General features: G+C 50.3%; 1 protein-coding gene across 1 annotated transcript in view; it reads left to right on the forward strand.

Annotated features, from left to right (window-relative positions):
* The window catches only part of FHAD1 (forkhead associated phosphopeptide binding domain 1), a 158,723-nt gene that overhangs the window by 123,772 nt on the left and 8,966 nt on the right, over window positions 1-25,985 (forward strand). Inside the window, 9 exon segments of the mRNA XM_009198678.4 lie at window positions 140-224; window positions 3,243-3,349; window positions 4,866-5,025; window positions 6,766-6,898; window positions 11,902-12,031; window positions 12,980-13,107; window positions 17,024-17,119; window positions 17,553-17,773; window positions 18,345-18,510. Of these exon segments, the coding sequence (XP_009196942.1) occupies window positions 140-224; window positions 3,243-3,349; window positions 4,866-5,025; window positions 6,766-6,898; window positions 11,902-12,031; window positions 12,980-13,107; window positions 17,024-17,119; window positions 17,553-17,773; window positions 18,345-18,510 (1,226 nt within the window).

The following is a 25,985-nucleotide window of genomic DNA, read 5'->3' on the forward strand; positions in this document are numbered from 1 at the left end:
GCACACATGTGGGTCTCACAAGGTGGAGAGGGCTGCAGGTGGAGGCAGGGTTTGTAAGTTGTGAAAGACACAGGTGTGCTTGTAAGCAAAGGGGAAGGACAGCCTCCTCTCACAACGATCACATGTCTCTCTGATACAGCCCAAAAGGAGGAAAGGCCGCAAGACCCTCTGGTGGCTCCCACGACGGACAGCAGTGCCAAAGACATGGCGTATGAACACCTGATGTGAGTACCCGCGGGTGCGTGAGCGCCAGGCATTCTCACCGGCACCACCTGGGTGGGGGCAAACAGGCAACCAGCCCCTACCTGGGCCACACTGTCAGAAGCCATACAAAGAGCTGGGCCTGCTGCCTTTCCAGTGCTGCTTCCACTTCCCCATTCCTTCAGCAAGGCAGGGCAATGTCGTGGAAAGATTTAGATGGATCTACATTCAGATCCCTCAGCCTGTTTTCTGCTGTTTATAACAGAATACCCAAAACTGGGTGATTTATAAAGAAAAGAGATTCATTTCTTACAGTTTTGGAGCCTGAGAAGTCCCAGGTTGAGGGGCTGCATCTGGTGAGGGCCTTCTTGCTGTTGGGGACTCTCTGCAGAGTCTGGGAGTGGTGCAGGGTATCACATGTCCAGGGGCTGAGTGTGCTAACTGAGGTCTCCCTGCCTCTTTTTATAAATCCACAGTCTCACTGCCATGATAATCCATTAATCCACTAACCCAGTAGCCCACAAATCCATTAATCCATAATTGTACTTTCGTGACCAATCACTTTATAAAGGCCCCACCTCTCAATACTGCCACCTTGGGGGTTAAGTTTCAACTTGAGATTTGGAGGAGACGAACATTCAAAACATAGCAGATTCCAGCTTGACACTTTCCAGCTGTGTGACCCTGGGCAAGTCACGCCACCTCACTGAGCCTTAGCTTCCACGTCTGTGAAGTAAGACTGTACATGCCTAGTGCTTGGGAAATCTAGCTAATACTGCTATTAGCTATTTTTCCCGAGGATCAGCTAGAGGCAAGCCCATTCATAGGTGTTATTAAGCAGACAGAGATTTCAAACAGTGGAGACCACTTGGTGGGGCGGGGCCTTGCAAAGGTGAGAAGTTAAGGAGTTGGCTAAATGACCTCAAATAAATGATTTCAACCCTCCTGACTCTGAGAGCCAGTGAGTCTATAAAGAAGTCTATCCTCGAAGAACTGATAGTTTTCAGAGAAACAAACGTATGAATGGGAAAGATCCAGAAAACAGCACATAAAGAAGGAGGTGCCGATGGGATGCAGCGTAGGGATTCAGAAGCTCCCCCAAGAGGACAACCACCTGCCCGATCCTTGCACCAAATCCTAGTGACTGAAGTCTAATGTCACAGGGATTTTACCCCAAAAAGACAAGGATACCCAGCCTCTGCATTGTGAAAAGTTCCTGACTCCTCCTCCTGTTTAAACTCTAGAAACAGTGGTGCCCGTGACTTGGAGAAGAGTCAGCACCTCCCGGCCCTGCTCTGGTCCACTTCCTTGGCGTGTGAACATGCTTGAGTTCTGAGGTTTTATCCTCGAGTTGGAAGATTTGTGGTTGCAGCCAAGAACATGCTCACGTGGACACACACAGATGCATGCACACACAGAATATACTATGTATATGTAGTTATGTTCATTCTAATGATCACCAGTCTTTTTTTTTATTTGACATGCAACTTGCCAGTGTTTTACTTTAATTCATAATAAACGCAGTACCTTCTAAAGTCTGTATAAGGCTGGGTGCAGTGGTTCATGCCTGTAATCCCAGCACTTTGGAAGGCCGAGGTGGGTGGATCACCTGAAGTCAGGAGTTTGAGACCAGCCTGGCCAACTTGGTGAAACCCCGTCTCTACTAAAAATACAAAAATGAGCCAGGCATGATGGCAGACACCTGTAGTCTCAGCTACTTGGGAGACTGAGACAGGAGAATCGCTTGAACCCAGGAGATGAAGGTTGCAGTGAGCTGAGATCACGCCACTGCACTCCAGCCTGGGCAACAGAGCAAGACTCCGTCTCAAAAAAATAAAAATAAATAAAAAATAAAGTCTTTATGAGAAGAGCCTGGATTTCAAAAGCCTGTGAACTCAAATGAAGTGGCATTAATACCTGCCCAAAGACTAAGGCTCCCAACCCCCTTCCAAAAGGGCAAGACCTACTCCTTGCAACACACACAAGACCTGTCTCCGCCAGGCTGCAGTTTCTCAACTTGCTGAGGCATGCACCCTGTGTTCCTCCTGTCAAATCCCCACCCAAGGCGCCTCCCCTGCTGTTCCTGCTGGGCACCCTTCACCCCTCCACTGGGCGCAGCCACCCTCCCATCAGCCATCCTGAGTCTCAGGGTGCCAAAGGTGTGCTGCCCTCCAGGGGTGTGGGAGGGGGAGCTGTCCTGTCACCATCACTGTCCCCCTGTTGCCTGGGCGCCGAGGCCACACTTCTACCAGCTCCCCCAAGAACACCATTCATTCACATCTGGCCCCGCCTCCCTCCACCAGGAATTCAAAGGAGCTGCTGAGAGAACAGAGCCACATTGTCTTCCTCTCTTTTTTCTTCCCTGTCCCCAAAGAATCCCTGAACCTCCTCCAAATAGTTTTCCCCTCTCCCTCCACCATCAGAAGTCCACAGGCACATCAAGTCATGATGCTGGGTAGTGGGTATCAGTCTCATGCAAGGCATGTTCGAGCCTCGGACTCAACTCAGCCAGATCTTGTGTTCTGTCTCAGTGGATTTTCTTTTTTCTTTATTTCTTTTCTTTTCTTAGAGACGGGGTCTTGCTCTGCCACCCAGGCTGGAGTGCAGCCTTCAACTCCTATGCTCAAGCAACCTTCCCACCTCCGCCTCCCGAGTAGCTGGGACAACAGCCACACACCACTATGCCTGGCTAATTTTTTTTTAATTTATTTTTTGTAGAGATGGGGTTCTGATTTCTGTTGCACAGGCTGGTCCCGAACTCCTGGGCTCCAGTGATCCTCCAGCCTTGGCCTCCCAAAGTGCTGGGATTACAGGCATGTACCCAGTGCCTGGCCTCCATCTATTTTCTTAAACGAAGGTGCAACAAAAAAGTCATTTTTGTTTTAGAGTTTTTGAAGACTGTCCTCATCCTTTGCTGGGACTGGCATCGCATGGACCATGATTGAGAATCTGTTTGCATTTGTACTTGGCCCCTTCCTGACACTTAGGAGACAGTGTGGAGTTTGAGTTGAACTGACTTCACCTGTTTTTGTGAATTTCAGAGATGACTTATTGGCTGCTCAGAAGGAAATCCTGTCTCAGCAGGAGGTCATCATGAAGTTAAGGAAAGACCTTACAGAAGCCCACAGCAGAATGTCGGATTTGAGAGGTTTGAACAATTTCCGGTGTCTCTTGACCTCCTGACCCACTCGAGAAAGGAAGGAGATGAGGCTTAAGAGTTGGCCGGGCGCAGTGGCTCACGCCTGTAATCCCAGCCCTTTGGGAGGCCAAGGCAATTGGATCACAAGGTCAGGAGTTCAAGACCAGCCTGGCCAAGATGGTGAAAACCCATCTCTACTAAAAATACAAAAATTAGCCAGGTGTGGTGGTGGGCACCTGTGATCCCAGCCACTCAGGAGGCTGAGGCAGAGGATTGCTTGAATCCGGGAGGCGGAGTTTGCAGTGAGCCCAGATCACACCACTGCACTCCAGTCTGAGCGACAGAGTGAGACTCTGTCCCAAAAAAAAAAGAGTTGGAAACCTTGGCATAAACAGCCCTGCTTCCCTATGTTGTCCCAGCATCTGTAACTCAGGGTCAGCAAAAGTCGTATCCTGGATATGTCCCTGATTCCCACCCCCCACTGAGTCCCTGACTCAATGCCAAGGGGCACAGGGCACATTCTCCACAGGACTTTGGACCTCTGCACTGAAATGCAACTTTCTTCTTCAGGGAGAATTTTCCTTTAGCACAGATTTGCTTCCGGAAGCAAAGGCCTGGAGGGCAATCCTGGGGTCTTCCTGCGGCAGGCCAGTTTGCACAAGCCCCAGCACTCACTAGCTTTGGGACCTAGGACAAGGGGGCTCTCCAGGCCTTCTCTTCCTCAGATGCCAAGTAGGGACAACACGCCTTCTTCCTAGGGTTAACATGGGCATCAGTGGCCCCTAGAGTAGGGGCAAAATAACTGAATTCTGTGCTATTCCGGACAGACACAAACAATGCTGCCTTCATATTCCTGCTTTGTTCCTCCTTATCTCTGTGCTTTTACTTCTGCCTCCCTCCTTCTTGCATCTGATAGCAGCCTCTCTTTCCCATGTCTACTCTCCCTGAGCTGAAGGGCATGGATAGACAGGCAGGAGCTGGGAGATGGAACTAAGCCTGGGGAAGTGGAGGAAGGGAAAAGAATGCTCCTATCTTGTCTCCATCCCAAACCCTACAGGCTATTCGCTCCCTGTAGCTGTTCCTGTTAATACCGCAAGACATTTATGGCTGAGGTTTTTTGTAATAAGGTATGAGAAAGTGTGGGGTACAGGCTACAATGCCCAGTTCTCTGGAGATGTCGGGCCCAATTCTATATCTGCTCACTCTTAGTTGCATGGCCTCAGGTAAGTCCCTTAGCTCTTTGAGCCTCAGTTTCTGCATCTGTGAAGTGAGGATGCTAATAATAGCTACTTTATGCCTGTAGTCCCAGCACTTTGGGAGACCGAAGCGGGTGAATCACCTGAGGTCAGGAGTTTGAGACCAGCCTGGCCAACATGGTGAAACCCTGTCTCTACTAAATATACAAAAAAGTAGCCAGGCGTGGTGGCGCATGCCTGAAATTCCACCTACTCAGGAGGCTGAGGCAGGAGAATCACTTGAACCCGGGAGGCAGAGACCCCCTTACCGGCCCTCCTGTCACTCCCAGGGGAGCTAAACGAGAAGCAGAAGATGGAACTGGAACGGAACGTGGCGCTGGTCCAGCAGCAAAGCAAGGAGCTGAGTGTGCTCAAGGAGAAGATGGCCCAGATGAGCAGTCTGGTGGAAAAGAAAGACCGGGAGCTGAAGGCCCTCAAGGAGGCGCTCAGGTTGGGTGGGCGGGGGAGGGGGGATAGTTCACCTGGCATAGGGAGCCCCTGAGTCTTGCATAGAGAGAGGGCTCAGTACATGCTGCTTGAGGAGTTGAATGAATGAATGATATGTGTTTCCTGGTTTTGCTTATTCTGTGCTTCTCAAACTTCCTTGTCCAATATTCCAGATGACAGGTCTCTGCTTAAATGCCACCTCCTCCAGGAAGCCCTCCCTCACTCACCCTCACCAAACATAGCCAAGGGATCCTGCCATGCTTGGTCTCCCTCAGCCCCTGCACTCTGTCTAACCTACCACTTAGCACACAGCAAGGCTACCTTTGCCTGTTTTGTTGTTGTTTGTTTTTTTGAGATGGAGTCTCACTCGCTCTGTTGCCCAGGCTGGAGTGCAGTGGAGAAATCTTGTCTCACTGCAACCTCTGCCTCCCAGGTTCAAGCCATTCTTGTGCCTCAGCCTCTGGAGTAGCTGGGACTACAGGCATGAGCCACCACACCTGGCTAATTTTTTGTATTGTTGGTAGAGATGGAGTTTCACCATGTTGGCCAGGCTGGTCTTGAACTCCTGACCTCAAGCAATCCACCCACCTCGGCCTCCCAAAGTGCTGGGATTACAGGCGTGAGCCACTGCGCCCGGCCCCATTGCCTGTTTATTGTCTGCCCTTCCCACGAGGACAGGGTCTGTGTAGACCTTGCCCACTATTGATTTCCCAGCCCAGCACATAAGGGAACTTCATATTTATTTAACAAATGAATAAACTGGAGGTGTCAGCTTAAAATACATACAAAATATTGTCATCGTCCCCTGGGTTCATCTTTAAAAACATCCATGAGTTGCATTTTTACCCGCAGCTTATCCATATTTTAGAATGAGTCATGTTTTCATAAAAAAAGAGTTTGACTGAAATTGATGTTTTGTGGATATCTGGTAGCTTTGTGTGCCTTGTGGCCAAAGCAGATTCACATAGTGGCTAAAGGAGCAGACTCCACACCTGGCTGCCTGGTTTCAAAGCCAGACCCTAGACCGGGTCCGGTGGCTCACGCCTGTAATCTCAGCACTTTTGGAGGCTAAGGCGGGCAAATCACCCGAGGTCAGGAGTTTGAGACTAGCCTGGCCAACATATAGTGAAACCCTGTCTCTACTAAAAATACAAAATTAGCCGGGCGTGGTGGTGCATGCCTGTCCCAGCTATTTGGGAGGCTGAGGCAGAAGAATTGCTTGAACCTGGGAGGCGGAGGTTGCAGTGAGTGGAGATCGCACCATTGCACTCCAGCCTGGGTGGGAGAACAAGAACAAAACTCCATCTAAAAAAAAAAAAAAAAAATAGCCAGACCATCCATTTACAAGCAAGGCGACTACAGGCAGATTGCTGTGTGTCTGTTTACTTGTCTGTAAAATGGGACAAGCAGAGGACCTAACTTGTGGGATTGTTATGAGAGATAGAAGGGTTAGACACACATAAAGTGTTAGAAACAGCAGACATGCAGCAAATGTCCCTGTAAAACCACAGCAGGTGTCCTCAGCCCCAGTATAGGAACCAAGGGCAGGTGCTCCCTGCCCTGGTCACTCTCCCATAAGTCCCCTGAAACTGAATTCTCTAGAAATCTGGGAGCAGGAAACTGAAGTCTCAAAAGAATTCTGTTTCCTATAAAAATAGAGCTCCATTTCCTGGTCTTCCAATGACTGCAAAAGTCATTTGTGGTTCCTGGAACCTCGTGCTATCCTCTTCTTCTCTACCCCAGGGCTTCCCAGGAGAAACACAGACTCCAGCTGAACACAGAGAAGGAACAGAAGTCCCGGAAGAAGACCCAGACGTGTGACACCTCTGTGCAGATAGAACCCGTCCACACCGAGGCCTTCTCCAGCAGCCAAGAGGTGAGTGCCAGCAACTCCTGGGCACCCGGAAGGACGTGCTAAGACACGGCCCAGTGGTGGCTTTCTTTCCTTTTGAAGATATTTTCATTCTCAGTTCCGAAAGTATGACTTGCTTGTGTGAAACGTATAAAGTAAGTCGCAGAATCCTGCCTCTTCAGTCGCAGTCACCAGAGGTCACAGCTGTCCACAGTGTGATGTGCATGTCATGAGATCTTTCCCTCGTAGAGGCCTCCACGTTCTGACACGGTCAAGAAAGTGTAGTGGCTGAAGATCAGGCATAGATTCGCGTTTGAATCCCAGCTCCTCCACTTAGAAACTCTGTTGTGACCTTGGGGAGGTCACTGTGCACCAGTTCCCTGTTCTGACAGTAATGACCATCCCCACCTTATGGGTTGGCTGAGAAATACATTTTATGTATATACACACCTGAACAAACACACACAAACCCATACATATATTTATTCATTCATTCATTTATTCCGGGGCAAGGTCTCACTCTGTCACCCAGGCTGCAGTGTAGGGGTGCCATCACAACTTCACTGCAGCCTCAACTTCCCAAGGTTCAAATGATCCTCCTGCCTCAGCCTCCCTAGTAGCTGGGACTACAGACGCATGCTACCACACCTGACGAATTTTTGTATTTTTAGTACAGATGAGGTTTCACCACATTACCCAGGCTGGTCTTGGAATTCCCAGACTCAAGAGATCCACCTGCCTCAGCTTCCCAAAGTCCTGGGATTACAAGTGTGAACCACCACGCCTGGCCCATATAGATATTTGTTTAGTAGATAATTTTTTTACTAATGGTGTCAAACCACGTACATTCTGCAACATGGGTTTAGTTTTACATACCACTATTTAATGGGCATCTTTGCAAGCATATGAAGATCTGCCTCACCCTTTTAAATGGTTGTGTAGAATCCCATTGTTTCTTCTTTCCAACCAGTCCCCTCTTGATGGACACTTCCATTGCTTCTCCTCTTGTGCAATGCTGTAGTTAATGTACTTGTTCTTCCTGAATTGTGATGGTTGGAGCCAAACTGCCCTCCCAAAGAGCCACGTAGGGAGTGCTCTGTGGCTGTGTCTTGGTAGCTGTTCTATGCACCTGCCCAGAAGCATCTGATGGGTGTGTGTCTTTGAGTGAGAACAGCCTTCCTTGGGCCGTCCTAGAAGCAGGCACTCACACTCCGTCCCTACGGCTGGGGCTGTGATACTCCCCACGGTCCGCAGCATGCAATCGTGAGACTCAGTGGTTCCTCAAGGCCCTGGTTTCCTGGAGCCTGGGGCTCTTCTTCCCCTGGGGCGTTTTGAGCCTAGAGAGCATGACTTCCAGTAATGGGCTTTGGATTTTCACTGGGAAGCCAGGCCAAATGTGTCAGCTTGCTTTCCGGCTTTCTCAAAGATGCCTTTCCCCTGCCAGACAGCGTTGAGCCAGGGCCGCAAACAGCTTGAACGAAAGGGCTCGAGGTCCAGCCAGCTGTCCTTGGCATCGATTGCTGTCCAGAGCACTTTAACAGAAGTGTCTCCTGGTTGCTCAGGGTGACCAGGAAGGCGGGGGCTGCAGCAGGTCCACGTGGCCGTAAGCTCCGTGGGGCAGGGGGTGTGTGGCACCCCTGTTGGAATCCCAGGCTCTTAGAGCAGAACCTGACCCATATTCATTCACTTGTTCAACAACTATTGAGCACCTGCGGTGTGCCAGGCCCTATGCCAGGGATGGGAGAAGACGCACCGGCTCCCGCCCACACCAAACGCCCTTGGACTCTGTGCACGTCTGTTGGACTGGATTGTTGAACTGGGATGCCCTTGATTTTTAGTTTATATTATATGGAGGGATTAGTGGAGGAGGATGGGGGAGGGAGACTGCAAGATAAAAGGGAAAATGTATTTGTTCCTTCTTGGAATGGTTTTCCTCCCTCGGGCTCCTTCCTGCTTTCTAAGCCAGAGTGGGTCAGAGGGCTTAAGAGTTGTATGAGAAAGAATTTCATCCTCTCCAAATAAATAAATTCCCAGAAGAGCCGCAAGGAGGGGTCATGTGATGTTCCTGGTACCCCTTCAGGCTAGCACAGGCTGTGAGGCAGCCTCAATGCGTGGCTACCCCTACACCCCCAAAATTCAGTATCTCCTGCCCCCTGCTATACACAGAGAGACAGAGAGAGAGGGAGAACATTCCAGGTTGTTTACTCTCAGGGCAAACACGCATCCTCAAGAGGTGACCGAGGCCAGTGTAGAGCCAACCCCACAAGGGAACCAGCCATGCATCCTGTGAGCAGCGTGGAGCCAGGGTCCGAGGACAAGCGAGGCCCTACTAAGCGCAGCCAGGGTGGCCTGCGTCTCTCTCCCAGCTGCTGAGCCCTGGTCCCAGCTGGAAAGCCAGGGCAAGCTCCTTACAGCTCCTGTTTCTGACAGGCTGCATATTTACTGAGTACCTACTGTGCTCAGACACAGTGCTGGGCCCTGGAAATAGCACAGTCTTCGAAGGAGATAAAGACTGCTCTCACGGAGCCTGTCATCTGGGAGGAGAGACACAGAAATAAACAAGCCAGGATCAAGTAAAACGTCCCGTGGGAAGAAGCGCTCCGAGAAACTGTACAGCAGGATTCGGAACAGATTGACCTGGGGGAGGGGGGTGGTCAGGTGGTCAGGGAGGCCCGTGCTGGAGGAGACCTGGAGCAGAGCCAGAAGGAAGGGAGGGCACGAGAGGTAGGGACATGGGGGTGGGGGTAGGGGGCCGTCCCAGGAGGGCCTCAGACAGCACTGTTGAGCCCCTTGTAGGAGGCCATGGGCCCTGTTCCCCTGGTGGCAGTGTGGCTAGTGCAGGGCCAGGGATGTGTCATACAGGCCTCTGATAAGCATTTGAACCATCAAAGGAGGAAGAACAAAGAGATGTCTCCTTTGCTCTCCTCTGCGTTCTTTTCCTGGGAGCACTCATCACTCTCCGACATTAGAGTGTTTGTGCGCCTGTCTGCCTGTTACCTGTCTGCCCCATAGAAACGCACCCACAGCAGCAAGGGCTGGTCTGCCCGCTCCCTGATCTCGCCCCAGTGCCTAGAACAGTGTCTGGCATGCAGCCATTGCTACCATTCAATAAATAGATGGATAGGCAACTTTTAAAATAATTTTGGTTCACTTCATACTACATATATATTATCTTCTATATCTATAGCTATCTATATATGTATATGTATATGCATGAAGTGAACCAAAACTGTTACTTTAAAAAGTATTATAAAAGAGCCAGATTGTCAATTTTTTCTCTTTCTTGCCAGTTTGACTGAAGCCTTCCCTGGCAACTCTATCTGCAACTGAAAACTGTTCCCAACACCCCACCCTGTTTACCCACTTAATTTTCTCTTTACCATTTATAACTTCTACCAGATACTTTCACCTTGTCTGTCTGCCCACACGAGGATGCAGAATCTCTGACAACAGGGATGTTGCTGGGTTTAGCCACTGTTGAATCCCCAGAGCCTAGAACAAGGCTTGGCACAATAAATCGATGTGAGATGAACGAATGACTTGCTTACCCTGGAGAAGCGTTGATTAGCTCAGAGTTTATGAATGGACTTCAGGAGGTCTTGACCCTCTGAAAGTTGTATGCAAATATTTGTGTCGCTGCGAATTTTTCTGGAGGGAAAAACCCTGCATGCTTCCAAATCTTAAAAGGGTACATGACCCTTAAAAGATGAAAAAGACGGCTGGGTGCGGTGGCTCACACCTGTAATCCCAGCACTTTGGGAGGCCAAGGGAGGCGGATCACAAGGTCAGGAGTTTGAGACCAGCCTGGCCAACATGGTAAAACCTTGTCTCTACTAAAAATACACAAAAAAATTAGCTGAGCGTGGTGGCATGCACCTGTAATCCCAGCTACTCAGGGGGCTGAGGCAGGAGAATCGCTTGAACCTGGGAGGCAGAAGTTGCAGTGAGCTGAGATTGTGCCATTGCACTCCAGCCTAGGTGACAGAGCAACACACACATATACCGTCAAAAAAAAAAAAAAAAAAGGTGAAAAAGACTTTTCTTTGTTTGTGCTCTTAGTAAACCCAACTGTAGGCTGGTTACAGTGGCTCATGCCTGTAATCCCAGCACCTTGGAAGGCTGAAGCAGAAGGATTGCTTGAGCTCAAGAGTTTGAGACCAGCATGGGCAACAAAGTGACATCCTGTCTCTACAAAAAAATACAGGAAAATTAGTCGGGCGTGGTGGCACACATCTGTGGTTCCAGCTACAGAACTGGAAGGATCACTGGAGCCCAGAAGTAGAGGCTACAGTGAGCCATGATCATGCCATTGCATTCCAGCCTGGGCAACAGAGCAAGACCCTATCTCCAAAAACCAAAACAAACAATATCAAACACACACACACACACACACACACACACAAAACTGCAACTCTAACCTGAGCTGTTTAGGATGGTCCATCTGGGTCTAGTGGCTACCATATTGGACGGTGCCGGTGCAGGTATAAAACATTCCCTTCACCACAGGGAGTTCTGTGGGACAGTGCTGTTGCAGAGGCTCCAAAGTCTCAGAGGAAGGTTTTCCTTTCTCCAGCCCAACCAAGAGCCAGTCTATCAAATCCCCCTAGCAAATATTAAATAATCATCCCTATCACCAGTTGAAAGAAAGCATCTTGCGTTCTCATCTGAAAATGCCCCTCCAGGAGTAGAATTTGCTGTGATTGTTCAGAAACAAGACCAGCGTGACAGCAAATGGAAATCCAGGCGTAGAACAGTATGAGAAGAAAAAAATAAAACGTGGAGAGGGAACGTGGAGGGGCTCTTTTATGTATAGTGATGCTAAATAGGAAAGTTGGAGGTCTTCCCACGTGTGACCCGATATTTGAGATGGAAAATGTGAATTCTACCTCTGCGGAAGCCCAAATGCTCTTTTCCCAAAGGTGCTAAGCGACTGGGTTCCGCTATACATGAATTGTTCATGTTTCTGTGAATGTAAGAGAAGTCTTCCAATCCCTGATCAACTGCTGCCCACCCCATTCTGCCCACAGGAGCAATTCTTCAGCGATCTAGGGGTCAAGTGCAAAGGGTCCCGGCACGAGGAGGTCATTCAGCGTCAGAAAAAGGCCTTATCTGAACTTCGAGCGCGAATTAAAGAACTAGAGAAGGCGCACGCACCAGGTAAATCTCCTCCTTCCTAGTCAGAGCAGTGGACCCCAGGCTTACTTTGGGGACTGACCAGTTTACCAAGACTACCGTGTTTTATCTGCATCATCCCAGAACTCAGAGGACACTGTAATACATAAAAAGTTGGGCAGGCCATGATCTCAGAGTCAAGTGCAGGCCTTGATATTAAATAACATTTCATGCACAACTCACTATTGTACTTTTTCTTTTCTTTTCGAGACAGAGTCTCGCTCTGCCACTCAGCCTGGAGTGTAGTGGTGCAATCTTGGCTCACTGCAACCTCCACCTCCCAGGTTCTAGTGATTCTCCTGCCTCAGCCTCCCTAGTAGCTAAGACTACAGGGACTAGCCACCACACCCAGCCAATTTGTATATTTTTAGTAGAGACAAGGTTTCACCATGTTGGCCAGGCTGGTCTTGAACTCCTGACCTCGTGATCCACCTGCCTCAGCCTCCCAAAGTGCTGAGGTTATAGGTGTGAGCTACCACTCCTGGCCTAGTTTTTCTTATTTCATGGTGGCTGGGTGAGAACTTTGTCATGGATGAATACTGTCTAAGGATCTATGTTGGAGAACCACTTAGAGTACCCCCTTTAGAGGGGATAGAGCTCTCCTAAGACTTGGGGCCCACTGCAGGTTAGGGCACTGGTCTAGGACCTGGAAGCCTGGGTTCAAGTTCCATCCTGGTTCCGTGGCTGAAGGACCTTAGCAAGTCTACCGTCAATGGCCTCAGCACTGACACCTGTGTGGCTGCAGCCTCCTATGAGCCGGGTGACCTTGGCCAGGTCATTTAATCTCTCTAGGGCTGTGTCCTCATCTGCCACGGGAGGTCGTAAGGATTAAAACAGGCCTGTGTAACTGTCCCGTAAATAGTTGCTATGGTTATTACATAAAATAACTTCTTCCTGAGCCTTTCTTTTGAGTCTACTTTATTTGTTTTATAGATCATAAAGACCACCAGAATGAATCCTTTCTAGATTTAAAGAACCTCAGAATGAAAAGCAATATCCAGAAAATACTATTGGATGCAAAACCAGATTTGCCAGCTCTCTCAAGAATAGAGATTCTAGCGGTAACCAACGACAATTCTCTCTGCTGTGACTGGCGTGTGGCGAGGAGGGGCCTGAGGGCAGATACTAGCTGGGTTCCCTGGCACAGCCATACATATCAGTGGTTCAGGGCCAGGTCCTTCCTCATGGGCTGCTGTCTATGCTCACTAGCTGGTGCCCCAACCATACCCATTGTCCAGGCTTTGCACAGAAAAGTAGCCTTATGCTTGTGCACAGCATGGTTCAGCATGGCGTTGACATTGGGCCACATTGTCAATGGGCTGCTGGCCCACTTTGCAGATCATGTGTGATTTTATTCATTTATTTATTTATTTATTTTGAGACGGAGTCTCGCTCTGTTGCCCAGGCTGAAAGGCAGTGGCGCTATCTCGGCTCACTGCAAGCTCCACCTCCCAGGTTCACGCCATTCTCCTGCCTCAGCCTCCTGAGTAACTGGGACTACAGGTGCCCGCCACCACACCCAGCTAATTTTTTGTATGTTTAGTAGAGACGGGGTTTCATCCTGTTAGCCAGGATGGTCTCGATCTCCTGACCTCGTGATCCGCCCGCCTCGGCCTCCCATAGTGCTGGGATGACAGGCGTGAGCCACTACGCCCGGCCGATCATGTATGATATTCTGCAGAACATGTGCAGCAGGCTAATAGATCATGTTATGCCATGAGTTTGCCTAAAGTTTGCTTTTCCCTGTCACCGGAAAAACACAAATACATAAAAGGCAGGAGAAGGGAGCCGTGATTCAGAGCACACAAGTTCTAGAGTCAGAGGGTCCTGTGTGCAGATCCAAGGTCTGCAAGCTGTGTGACCTGGGGCAGCAAGGCTCTTGACCTTTCTGGGACTCCATTTCCCAGCTGTAAAATGATGACAAAAATACTGAAGGAGATAATTCTGGAAAGTGCTTAGCCTAGTGTCTGGCTCAGAGGAAAAAATAAATGATAGATGTTATTATTAAATATTATTTAAATAGGCCAGGTGTGGTGGCTCACGCCTGTCATCTCACCACTTTGTGAGGACAAGAGAAGAGGATTGCTTGAGGTCAGGAGCTTGAGACCAGCCTGGGAAACATAGCGAGACCCCATCTCTACAAAAAAATTAAAAATACGTTAGTCAGGCATGGCGCCAGGTACCTGCAGTCCTGGCCACTCAGGAGGCTGAGATGGGAAGATCACTTGAGCCCAGGAGTTCGAGGCTACAGTGAGCTATGATCGTGCCGCTGCTCTCCAGCGGGGACAACAGGATTTCTAGAAGGCAATTGAATGTGCCTTTTTACCCTAAACAGATGTTTGGGCATTTGATGGACATGTGACAGGTCAGCATCTGTCACAGGACCCGCCAAGGGCATGTATGCTGCCGCAGCTGGATCCACACCACACAGGGTTCTAGAGGAAACAATGAGGCTATCCTGCATTCTCTCGGCAGTTTTTCTGGACATTTACGAGAGTCCGGGAAGAGGGTCTTTGGAAATGAGCTGGTTTTCTTGAGAAAATCAAACCCTACTTCCCTGAGGGTGGGAGTGGAGGGACAGCCTCCAGGTTGGGATCAGTTTGATCCCCAGCCCGACCCATTCCCAAGACAGGCCTCCCCCTCAGCTGTGCTCCAGTCCCACCACAGACTGACCCGCTGCCAAGATGGGCCTTCCCCTCCGCAGGACCCCAGTCCCACCACGGACACCACACAGCAAGAAACCTCTCCACTCTCTCAAAAGACCTCAATCTTCCAACACAACACTGGCAGCAATTCAAATTCAGAGAAAGGGGCCAAGCGCAGTGGCTCATGCCTAATCCCAACACTTTGGGAGGCCAAGGCGGGCAGATCACTTTGAGCTCAGGAGTTCAAGGCCAGCCTGCGCATCATGGCGAGACCCTGTCTCTACAAAAAATTAGCCAGGCATTGGTGGCTCATGCCTGTAGTCCCAGCTACTCGGGAGGCTGAGGTTAGAGAATCACTTGAGCCCAGGAAGTGGAGGCTGCAGTGAGCCAAGATCACACCACTGTACTCTGGCCTGGGTGACAGAGTGAGACCCTGTCTCAAAAAAGGAAAAGAAAAAAGAAGAGAAGGAGCAGGAAGAAGAATAGCTGGCGTTTACTGAGTGCTTACTGTGTACCAGGCATTGAGCAAAGCCCTTCACATGTGTTATCTCATTTAATCCACACAGCAGCCCACGTCAGTTACCATTGTTATCCCCATTTTACAGATGAGAAAAATTAAGACTTCGGGCCGGGCACGGTGGCTCACACCTGTAATCCCAACACTTTGGGAGGCCGAGGCAGGCAGATCACTTGAGGCCGGAAGTTCGAGACCAGCCTGGCCAATGTGGCAAAACCCTGTCTCTGCTAAAAATACAAAACTTAGCCAGGCATGGTGGTACACATCCGTGCTGAGGCACGAGAATCACTTGAACCTGGGAGGCGGAGATTGCAGTGAACCAACATCGCACCACTGCACTCCAGACTGGGCAAGAGAGTGAAACTCCGTGAAAAAAAAAAAGAAAAGAAAGAAAAAGAAAAATTAAGGCTTCAGAAGGTCAAGCACCTCACCCAAGGACACAAAAATAATGAATGACAGAGCCAGGACTGTGTCCCTGGAGGTCTGCCTCTTGTAGCCTGCTGGTTTGCAGAGAAGGAGGTGGGAATGGTGTGATCGAACCTGCAGCCCGGACTCTTCCTTAGGCCACCCTCCCTCCGGACTCCTGCAACCTGCAGGAAAAGAGGGGGGATTCTGAAGGGGAGTGCAGAGGACGCGGCTCAGGGAGCTGGAGACACCAAGCTGCGTTTTAGGTTCTTTTTGTAGCAAGTCTGCCCAATTTATTGTCATCTTTAAATACCTGCTTTATTCTCATCTCATAGATAGATAAATATGTCCACTCTTAATATAGACAAATATGTCACACCTATCACAGTCACCTTTAGGCTTTTATATTTTTGTGAATGGGTGGTTTTTTTTTTGTTTGTTTGTTTTTTTAAATCTCCCAGGTTTACAATGTAGAGCCAGTAAATGCTGCGAGCTGACATGATCTTGGTGTCCGTGGCGAGCACTGACAACCCAATTTAGTTGTGAGGGGATGTATGGGGGTTGTCCATGGCCTCCAGACTCCCCACTTGGCCTGGTGGCTTTTCTATGCCTTTGGCTGGGGCTTTCAGCAAGCAGCCGGCTGAGCAGGGTCTTAGCAGGTGCACAGCTGTCTCCTCTCTGGAAAGGGTCTAAAGTGATGCTCACCCACCATCTGCATCATCTCTGGAAAGCGTCAGAAGTGAGGGTCCAGTTTCCACTGCATGAAAATGACACTCCTTTAATAAAAGGATGGGGGGTATTTTCTGTTTAACCTGCATTCATTCATTCAACAAACATGCCCACTCTGCCAGGCGCCATGCTGGGCACAAGGAGGGGGAGAGTGAGCAAACAGCAACCCAGTCCCTGCTGCTATGGCACTCTCATCTGGACCAGGGTTTCCAGGCCTCAGCACTGTTGATATTTTACGACCCCACAGTCTGGCGCAGTTTGTGGGGGGACGTGTGGATGTCTAGTAGCATCTTTGCTGTCTACCCCCTAGATGCTGGCAGCACTCCCCGCCTGCAGTTGTGACAATCAAAAATGTGTCCAAACACTGCCAAATGGCCCAGGGGAGGGGACAAAACCACCCCAATTGAGAACCACTGTTGTAGAGGGAAGACAGGCGGTGATCAAAGAACAAGACAAGTGATGTATAATTACAGAGACTTCAAAGACAGAGTCGCTTTCTGAAGGGTAGGAATACAATTATAAGAAAGCAGTTGACAAAGGAATCAGACGGAATGATTAGGACCGGACTGAAAATCAACTCTGTTGAGTTAATCTCCGGCAATCACACAGTGCTTTAGCTTCCGGTCATAGAAGGTCACAATGGAATGTCAAGAGAGCGCTTTCATTTCTTTCTGATTTCAGCCTCAGAATGGCCTTTGCAACGCAAGGTTCAGCTCAGCCATGGAGAAGTCAGGGAAGATGGATGTGGCTGAGGCTTTAGAGCTCAGTGAAAAGCTGGTATGTACATCCAGCATCCAACCCACTGCTATCCAAAGCCTGGGTCCCCTGCAGTCAGTGTTAACCACGGGATAGTTTAAATGTCAACCTCACATGCCTGTTTAGTTGTTCTAATAACTCTGCAAGACCTACCTACTATCCCAGCATGGGTCAGGAATCGCATAGCCAAATTCCTTGAAAAACTGGGTAGTCAGAATGAAGTGTTTATATCTGTTGTCATTTTTCACCCCCGGTTCTCAAAAAAGGCGTAGCGTAAATGGATGTGGGAGAAATGAAAGTCATGCTGAAAGCCCCAGTTGCACTCCTTTCAAAGCGTGTGTGTGTTCTCTGCAATTGCAGAAAGTGAATGAAACAGAATTAGACATTGGCCTCCTTAAAGCGGCCACCAGCGGCCTCCGGTAATGCCTCTTATACACAAACGTTTTCCTTGTAGTACCTGGATATGAGCAAAACCCTTGGAAGTCTGATGAACATCAAGGACATGTCCGGCCATGTGTCCATGAAATACCTCTCCCGCCAGGAGAGGGACAAGGTCAACCAGCTTCGACAAAGGGACCTCGACCTGGTATTTGATAAGATCACCCAGCTCAAGAACCAACTGGAGAGGAAAGAGGAGCTGTTGAGAGGATACGAAAAGGACGTTGAACAGCTCAGGTACCTCGGCACCCCCACATCCCCGCATAAAGGCCCGTGCCTCCCTTCTCCTGGCTAAACTCAGGCTAGCAGCAGACACCTAGGCCTGGGACAGGAGGACAGAGACCCGAGTGTGGAATACCTAAAATGTCAGAAGGGTAACAGGGAGGGCACTGACTAGGCCTGGTAGAGGGAATTCTGTCCTTGAGATGGCGGCTGCAGAAGTGCATGGTTTCTCCATTCTGTGGACTATTTTCTGTGCAAGCTGCACCTCTCGCAACCCTCGACTTACGGTTTCCCACTTGTGTGGCGTTGACAGCTCTGTCATATTTTCAAGAGTCACAGTTCCCCGCTCCCCGGGAAGTCGGGAGGGGCTGGTAGCACCTCTTTTATCCCCTCCCGCTACACACTCGGCTGACGAGCGGCTCGTTCCGCTCTCCGTGCCCCAAATCTTCGACATGCTCTCCTGCTTGCGTGACACTCATGAGTGAGCCCCACCTGGATGTATTTTGAGAGACTTCCAGCTCTGGCACATTGATGGTGATTGGGAAAGATAAGGGAAAAAGAGACGCCATCTCTCCTGTGCACCTAGGCGGAGCAAAGTGTCCGTTGAGATGTACCAGTCGCAGGTGGCAAAGCTGGAGGATGATATCTACAAAGAGGCCGAAGAAAAGGCCCTGCTGAAGGAGGCCCTGGAACGCATGGAGCACCAGCTGTGCCAGGAGAAGAGGATCAACAGGGCCATCCGGCAGCAGAAGGTGAGGCGCTGCTGCCCGGGGCAGAACCTGCCTGGCGGCCCGCAGCTCCCATTAGCAATGGCCAAGGGAAGTCCCTGGAGGATCCAGGTAGTGCAGAACACATGGATGGATGGAAAGGGAGGCAACTGGATAGCTTTTGCATCAGACAGACCTAGGTTTAGACCAGAGCTTGACCGCTTACTATGTGACCTTAGATAGGTTTCTTAACCTCTCTGAGACTCATGGTGCTCATCTGTATTTTTCGAATGGTGGCTGTTATTCATATTTATATTAATCTGCCAGGCGCTAGGGATATATAAGCTCTCAGAGAGTGGAGATTTGGATTCACTATTCTGAGTGCCCGGCACGCAGTAGACACCCAGTAAATATTTGGTGAATGGATCTGTGGAAGGACAGACAGGTTGATTGATAGACAGATGGATGAATAGATGGACTGAGGAGTATACAGGTGGATGGGCAGATGGATGTCGTCGAAGAACATATCCCTTAGTGTGGAACAGACAGAGAGCTGACTTCAGGTGGATTCCATCACCGAAGGGTGCCAGGGCTGTGCAGTCCAGGGAGGGCACTCAGCCTGCCTAGCAGGTGCAGGGAGGGCCTGCCAAAGCCCCGATACTGCCAGTGACTGCAAAGGAGAGCTCGAGCTTGCCCACCAAAGAGATGAAAGGGTGGGCATTCCCGGCTGAAGGAGCCACGGAGGAAAGCCGTGAGGATGAGATTTGCTTCCTGGCGCAGAGTTGGAAATAGCACTGGGTTGAGAAACTAAGATTCCAGTCTCGGGCTGGTGACCCAGGGAAAATGGGTCCCCTCCCACCACACACACATGCGCACACACACACCCTGGTATCTCATCTGTAACACAGTACAGGAGTCAGCCAGTCCTGGGCTCAAATCCCTGCACTTATTAACTGTGCAACCTTGGGCAGGTCTCTTCCCCTCTCTGAGCCTTGCTTTCCTCATTAGTAAATGGGAGCTTCCAGCCCCTGCCTCGCAGGCGGATGGTGAGGATGAAAGAATGCAGGCAGCCCTCGCTATCTGCTGTCCACACTCGCTGTCATCAGACCTCGGGAGCCAAGTGCTTTCAGACGGCGAGGGTGCTTGTCCCGTCTCTGAAGCACCTGCCCAGGGCCTGGCACCAGCCGGTGGACACTGCCTTCCCCATGCTGCCCATGACCCGTGCTGCCCATAACCCGTGCACCTGATCTCCTGGGTGAGTCCTGCCTCAGACCCGGTAGGGTCTACACACTGGAAAGTTTCCCCAAACCAAGTCACGTATGAGCAGCACCCAGGCGGCTTCTGAAGCTCCCTGAAAGCTGCCAGAGGGGCTTTCCTGTCTGCTTTGCAGTTTACATATTCATCATCCACTCCTGCAGTCCACAAGGCACTGGAACAGCAGCTTCTAAATAGAGCCGGACTCTCCCTTTCCTTCACTCTTGCCTAAGGTGGAGCAGATCCCAAGGCTGGGGTTAGGCAAGTAAGGGAAAGAGCCACAGCCACCGTCTCTTCATGACTGTCTCCAGGCCAGGGACTGGGCTCATCTGAGCTTTGCAGCCGTGATAGGGCTTCTAATAGCCTCTAATAGCCATGCCTGGTACGATGGTCCCTATTTTACAGATGAGGAAACTGCGCCTCAGAGAGTTAAGAGACGCCCAAGTGCACACAGTGGCTGGTAAGGAGGGCTGGGACCTGACCCCAGATCCCTCTGACCCCGGTTCTCCTGCTCTCTGTGGGGTTGGCCCTGAGTCCCCTCCTTGTAACTGTCAGCTTTTATGTGTGCATGCATGCTTGTGTGTGTGTGTGTACATGTGTGCCATGTGCATGAGGGTTTGTCTATGTGTGACACTATGTGTGTGTGTGTGTGTGTGTGTTGCCTACCTGAGCTCAGAGAGGGTCAAACCCCCGGGGAAGGGTGTGCCCTCCACCAACCAGGTGACCTCCTTGCAGAGTCCTGGCCTTCATCCCACAAACCTTGCAGACCACAGGTTCCCTGGCTTGCAGCCCCAAAAATGAAGTCAACGTCCTGCTCTGGACGCGGCCTTTCCAGCACTCACCACTCTGAATTAAACATCACAGGCCCCCCTCTGCATATGTCATGGGGCCACCTCGGGCAGAGGACGGTTTCCTTTCACGCTGTGCCATGCCAGGGAGATCTGGGCAGCAACAGAGGCCTGAGATGTCCTTTGATGTGCCCACTGGAGAGCTCGCTCCTTCCCGAGGCAGCGTCCCCCAGGGCTTGGCAGGCCAGGCCCACAGCAGAGACACCAAACCACAGAATGGGACAGCAGAGGGCCCTAAAAAGCCCATTGTCATACACTGGCTGAAAATGAAAGAAAACCTGCAGATTTACATAATCAGTCCACATGCATTATTCATGGCCTCCCTACGCACACACAATGCGGGCTGGCCAGCCGTCCACGGAGCGGGAGGAGGAAGGTCCGAGGCGGCCAAGCCAAACCTGTGTCAGGTCCCCAGCTGGAGCTGGGAACTTTCAAATTTGTGGAATTCACAACGTAGGGAAAGATTTGATAAGAAGTAGAGCCACGCACGATCACAGCAAGGCTGATGGTGTTTATTTATGGAGCACTTGCTGTCAGGCGCACCCCACAGGGCACGGCTCACCCTTACCTCATGTCAGCCTGCAAGGAGGGCTGCTGGGCATCTGCCCACTGAGGGGAAACTGAGAAGGTGGGAGGGCGGTGTCACCCGGCTACTCAGCTACAGAAACGGGACCTCAGCGACCTCCAATCCCGACCCTGCCAGCCCATCCGCTCATCCACCTCATTCCTTTCCAGGGCGCACCCCATCTACTCTGTCACTATTTCTCTCGGGGTTCATCCCCAGGCTCAGTTTGCATTTAAGGTTTGTGACTAACATGTTATCAGACACTCCTGTTTGTTAAGGGAAGAAAAAAGGGGGAAAAAATCTCTTTTTTTCTTGCTGTTCAAGAGTTTGACAGCATCACAGAAAACAGGTTTTTTTCAGTGTTGCAAGATTCAAAAGGGAACCTGTATACATCTGTCTGGGCAGCAGCTGCTTCCTAGGAGTATATTTGCATTAAATGGAAGTTAAAGGAAAGTAGAATTCCTTTAAGTTTCACACCTAATATTTTCACAAGGGGTCGATTTTTTTCCAAGTCTCCTGTATAAAATCTCAGCGCCCCTTCATAAAGATGAAACAGTCGAGGCTCTGGGAAACGAAATTAGTCACCTTGAGTTTCAGAACTACCCGCCCCCGACACACAGACAACCACTGTAGTTTTAATACCTGAACATCTCTTCACTGAGCAGAACTTCCCAGAGTCAAAAGTCATCCTTCCAGCCGGGCAGGGCAGCTCACGTCTGTAATACCAGAACTTTGGGAGGCTGAGGCAGGAGGATGACTTGAGACCAGCCTGGGCAACATAGCAAGACACCACCTCTAAAAATAAAAATAAACAAATTAGCCAGGTGTGGCACCACACACCCGTAGTCTCAGCTACTTGGGAGGCTAAGGCAGGAGGATCACTTGAGCCTAGTAGTTTGGGGCTGCAGTAAGCTATGCTCACGCCACTGCCCTCCAGCCTGGGCAACAGAGCAAGACCTCGTCTCTTTTAAAACAGAAAAAAGGCATAGTTCTATACTAATACCTCTGGCAAATCAGACCTGACATAAAATGCTGGGAAAAACCTCAGTGCTGGTCATTCACAGAGAACCTCGTGGTTATCGGCCTCCTAACTCTGGGATGCTCTGGGTCCACAGCTCCCCTGCAGTGACAGTGTGACAGTGACAATGGCCCAGGCTGTGCCCCATCTAGTTCACTTCCCACATTGCTAAATAAGGCGGCAGAGTTTCTCTGAGATGAGAGGCAGACTTTGGAGTCGAACAGATAGGGCAGAGGGTTCAAGCCCACCGCTGTCCCTGAATGAGCCTCAGTAGGTAACTTTACCTCTGTCTCAGGTTTCTCAACAGCAGCAATAACGGTAACAACAGGACCTGCTTCGTGGGGTGGTTAAATGGTGTGATGCCGGCAGAGCCTGTCACAGAGCAAGCTCGGTTACTCGGTTACTGTGGGGAAGAGAAAAGGCCACTCAGGGGCGGGGGCAATGCCTGCATCGCTTTCAATAAGCTTCCTGCCCGCTGGCGAGTCCTGCAGACCCCGAGACTTTTTCCTGGGTCCTCCTAGAGCCAGCAGTGCCTTTGTAAAGCTGTCTTTTCTATTTAGTGAATACAACTAGGGCCACAGCCAAGAAACAGCTGATATTTTCGTGAATGGGTTAAGACTGGGATTTTCAATAGGAACATTTTAAACACACAGAAGTTGCCCTTGGAGAAGGATGCAAGCCTGTTCCTCGGCCTTTATTAGGACTTGAATGTGAGAACCACTGAAATGTACTAGCTGCTTCTGGCTGGGGAGCCGCCCAGCTCCCCTTCCGGGCTCCAGCCAATCAAATCCTCCCCAAGGGGCTTGGCTACAGCTTTGCGGAGTGGTCTCAGCTGGGCTGGAGCCCCTAACCTTCCCTCTGCATTATGAGCTCAAGTCCCTCTTCTTTAAGATGAAAATAAAAATGTGCTTAACCCACAGGAGTCAATCCCGTGAAGGAACGCATATAAAAACCCTTAGCTAACAGGACCTCTCAATCATGCTCTTTTCTCTTTTTCCTTTTCTTCTTTTCTTTCTTTTTGTTTTTTGTTTTTGTTTTTTCTTTTTGTTTGTTTGCTTGCTTGAGACAGAGTCTCGCTCTATTGCCCAGGCTGGAGTGCAGTGGCACAATCTTGGCTCACTGCAACCTCTGCCTCCCAGGCTCAAATGATCCTCCCACCTCAGTCTCCCCAGTAGCTGGGACTACAAGGCACTCGCCACCAGGCCCGGCTAATTTTTGTATTTTTTCAGTAGAGGGTCATTTTTGTATTTTTTAGTAGAGAGTTTTACTGTGTCACCCAGGCTGGTCTGGAGCTCCTGGGCTCAAGTGATCTGCCCACCTTGGCCTCCCAAAGTGCTGGGATTATAGGCATGAGCCATCACACTCGGCCATCATATCAGTATTGTTTTCTACATCATCGTATCAGTACTATTTTATTTAACTATTTCCCAAGATTTTCATTGGCCCAGGTATTTTCAAGATCCTGGTTTCCTCAGCACCACTATGTGTTTTTGATCAAAAAGTAGAAATTGGTAGATGTGTGGGATGAGAATAGAATGGGGGTTTGGGGGTGGTAACCTCGGGCCCTCACCAGGATGGAAAAGTAAAATGTGGCTAGAGTGGTGCAGTGTGTGGATAGACGATGGCTCAAGAAAAAGATACCAGGCCGGGTGCAGTGGCTCATGCCTGTAATCCTAACACTTTGGGAGGCCGAGGCAGAAGGATAACTAGAGGCCAGGAGTTTGAGACCAGCCTGGGCAACATAGCACAACCCCCATCTCTACAAAAAATAAAAAATTAGCTGGTCATGGTGACTCACACCTGTAATCCCAGCACTTTGGGAGGCTGATATAGGAGGATGGCTTGAGCCCAGGAGATGGTGACCAGCCTGGGCAATATGGCAAAACCCCATCTCTACTAAAAATGAAAAAACTTAGCTGGGTGTGGTGGTGCATGCCTGTAGTCCCAGCTACTTGGGAGGCTGAGGTGGGAGGATCGCTTGAGCCTGGGAGGTCGAGGCTGCAGTGAGCCGTGGTCATGCCACTGCACTCCAGCCTGTGTGACAGAGTGAGAGCCTGTCTCAAATAAAAAAGAAAAAGACTCCCCTGCAGTGATCCCCTATCTTCTGCCCACCTATCTGAGTGAGTCCCAGCATCTTCTAGAAACCTCAGATGCCTGTCCCAGACTGGAACAGGTAAGGATACACTAAGGTTAGCGCTCTCTTGCTAACCTGATACTTTTCACTCAGGAAAGTGTAGAGGAGCACGAACCGAAAAACGCAAAAGAACCGACACCTTGCAACTGTGCCTTCAAAGAGAAAGAGAAGCAGGTATGGGAGGTGTTCTGATGTTGCAGACACAGTAGAGACAGTCTCAACATGGGGTAAGAGCTCTTGGCGTGCAAATGCCTGCACGCGCTGCCCAAGGAGCACCGCACACCTCCCTCCCTACCTTCCGTCCCCAGCCCCTGCCCCACCTCCTTCCCTCCCTTCCCTCCCCAGCCCCTGCCCCACCTCCCTCCCTCCCTTCCCTTCCCTCCCCAGCCCCTGCCCCACCTCCCTCCCTCCCTCCCTCCCTTCCTTCCCTTCCCTCCCCAGCCCCTGCCTCATTTGAACGGATGACCTAAGAGACAAGCAAGCATCAAGCCCAGTCCGTTAAGGTGAGAGAAGGCAGAAGGGATATTCCAGCGCAGCTTTAGCTCATGGAGCAGCCATCCTAGGCCACTAAGTGACTTGGGGACTTGGAGACAAGGTCCTAAGAGAAGAAGGGAGGAGTGAGGAGCCCCAGGAACCCCTGTCCTAAGAGTGAAATGAGGGGGGTGAAAGAAGGTGGGAGTGGTTACAAAACGGAGCGGGAATGAGGATGAAAGTGCCTCGCATAAGCACTTCCACCGCTGCCGAGGAGGAGCCCTGTTCCACTCCGACCTTCCTGGCAGCCAATGAGAAATGGGAAATCAACTTGGTCACAGTTCACAGTGTCCATGAGATACAATGGATGGACGCTCGCAAGTGCTCTTAGAACAAAGACCTTGCTGGACTTTCCCCCTGGAGGGGACGGTGTGCAACGTAAAGAGCAGCATCTTGAAGAACAGCCTTCGTGGGGTGACGTGGGCTGAGCCACGGCTGAGAACAGCCCTTGAGACAGATGGATGTCATCACATCCCACTGAATCCAGTCAAGTTCAGTAAAAGCAGATCTAGCAGATCTGTACGGGGCGGGGCTCTGCTCTCCAGTGCTCAGGTGTCCACTGAGCGGACTTTGTGTGGGTAAAGAATCCTGCTGGCACACCTGTAATCCCAGAATGTTGACAGGCCAAGACAGGCGGATGACTTGAGCCCAGGAGTTCGAGATCGGCCTGGGCAACATTGGGAAACCCTGGCTCTACAAAAGCACAAAAAATTAGGCATGGTGGCGAACACCTGTAGTCCCAGCTACTCGGGAGGCTGAGGTGGGACAATCTCTTGAGCCCAGATTTCAAGACTGCGATGAGCCACTTGAGCATACCGCTGAACCCTAACCTGGGCAACAGAGCAAGAACCTGTCTCAAAAACAAAAACAAAAACAAACAAACAAAACCTGCTGGAAAAGAAGAAATTAGGAGGGAAGAGAGGTTTAAAACCATTGCCTGGCAATATCTGAAATGATGACTCTCTGCTGAATTTGTTCCTCTCATTAACTTTGTGATAAATATTGAGTGGCTGCAGGCTGCAGGCCTTCTAGAGGTCAACTGTCAGCTAAATACAGGCCATGAGTCTTCACAGCCTGTTGCTGTGGGAGAACAGTGGAGACTTATGAGCACCTATGTCCCTATCCTAAAAGACAGCCTGACTCGCTGTCCCTGTGGGTCTGGGGAATGCC

Source organism: Papio anubis, chromosome 1 (assembly GCF_008728515.1).
Source record: "Papio anubis isolate 15944 chromosome 1, Panubis1.0, whole genome shotgun sequence".
Lineage (NCBI taxonomy): Eukaryota > Metazoa > Chordata > Mammalia > Primates > Cercopithecidae > Papio > Papio anubis.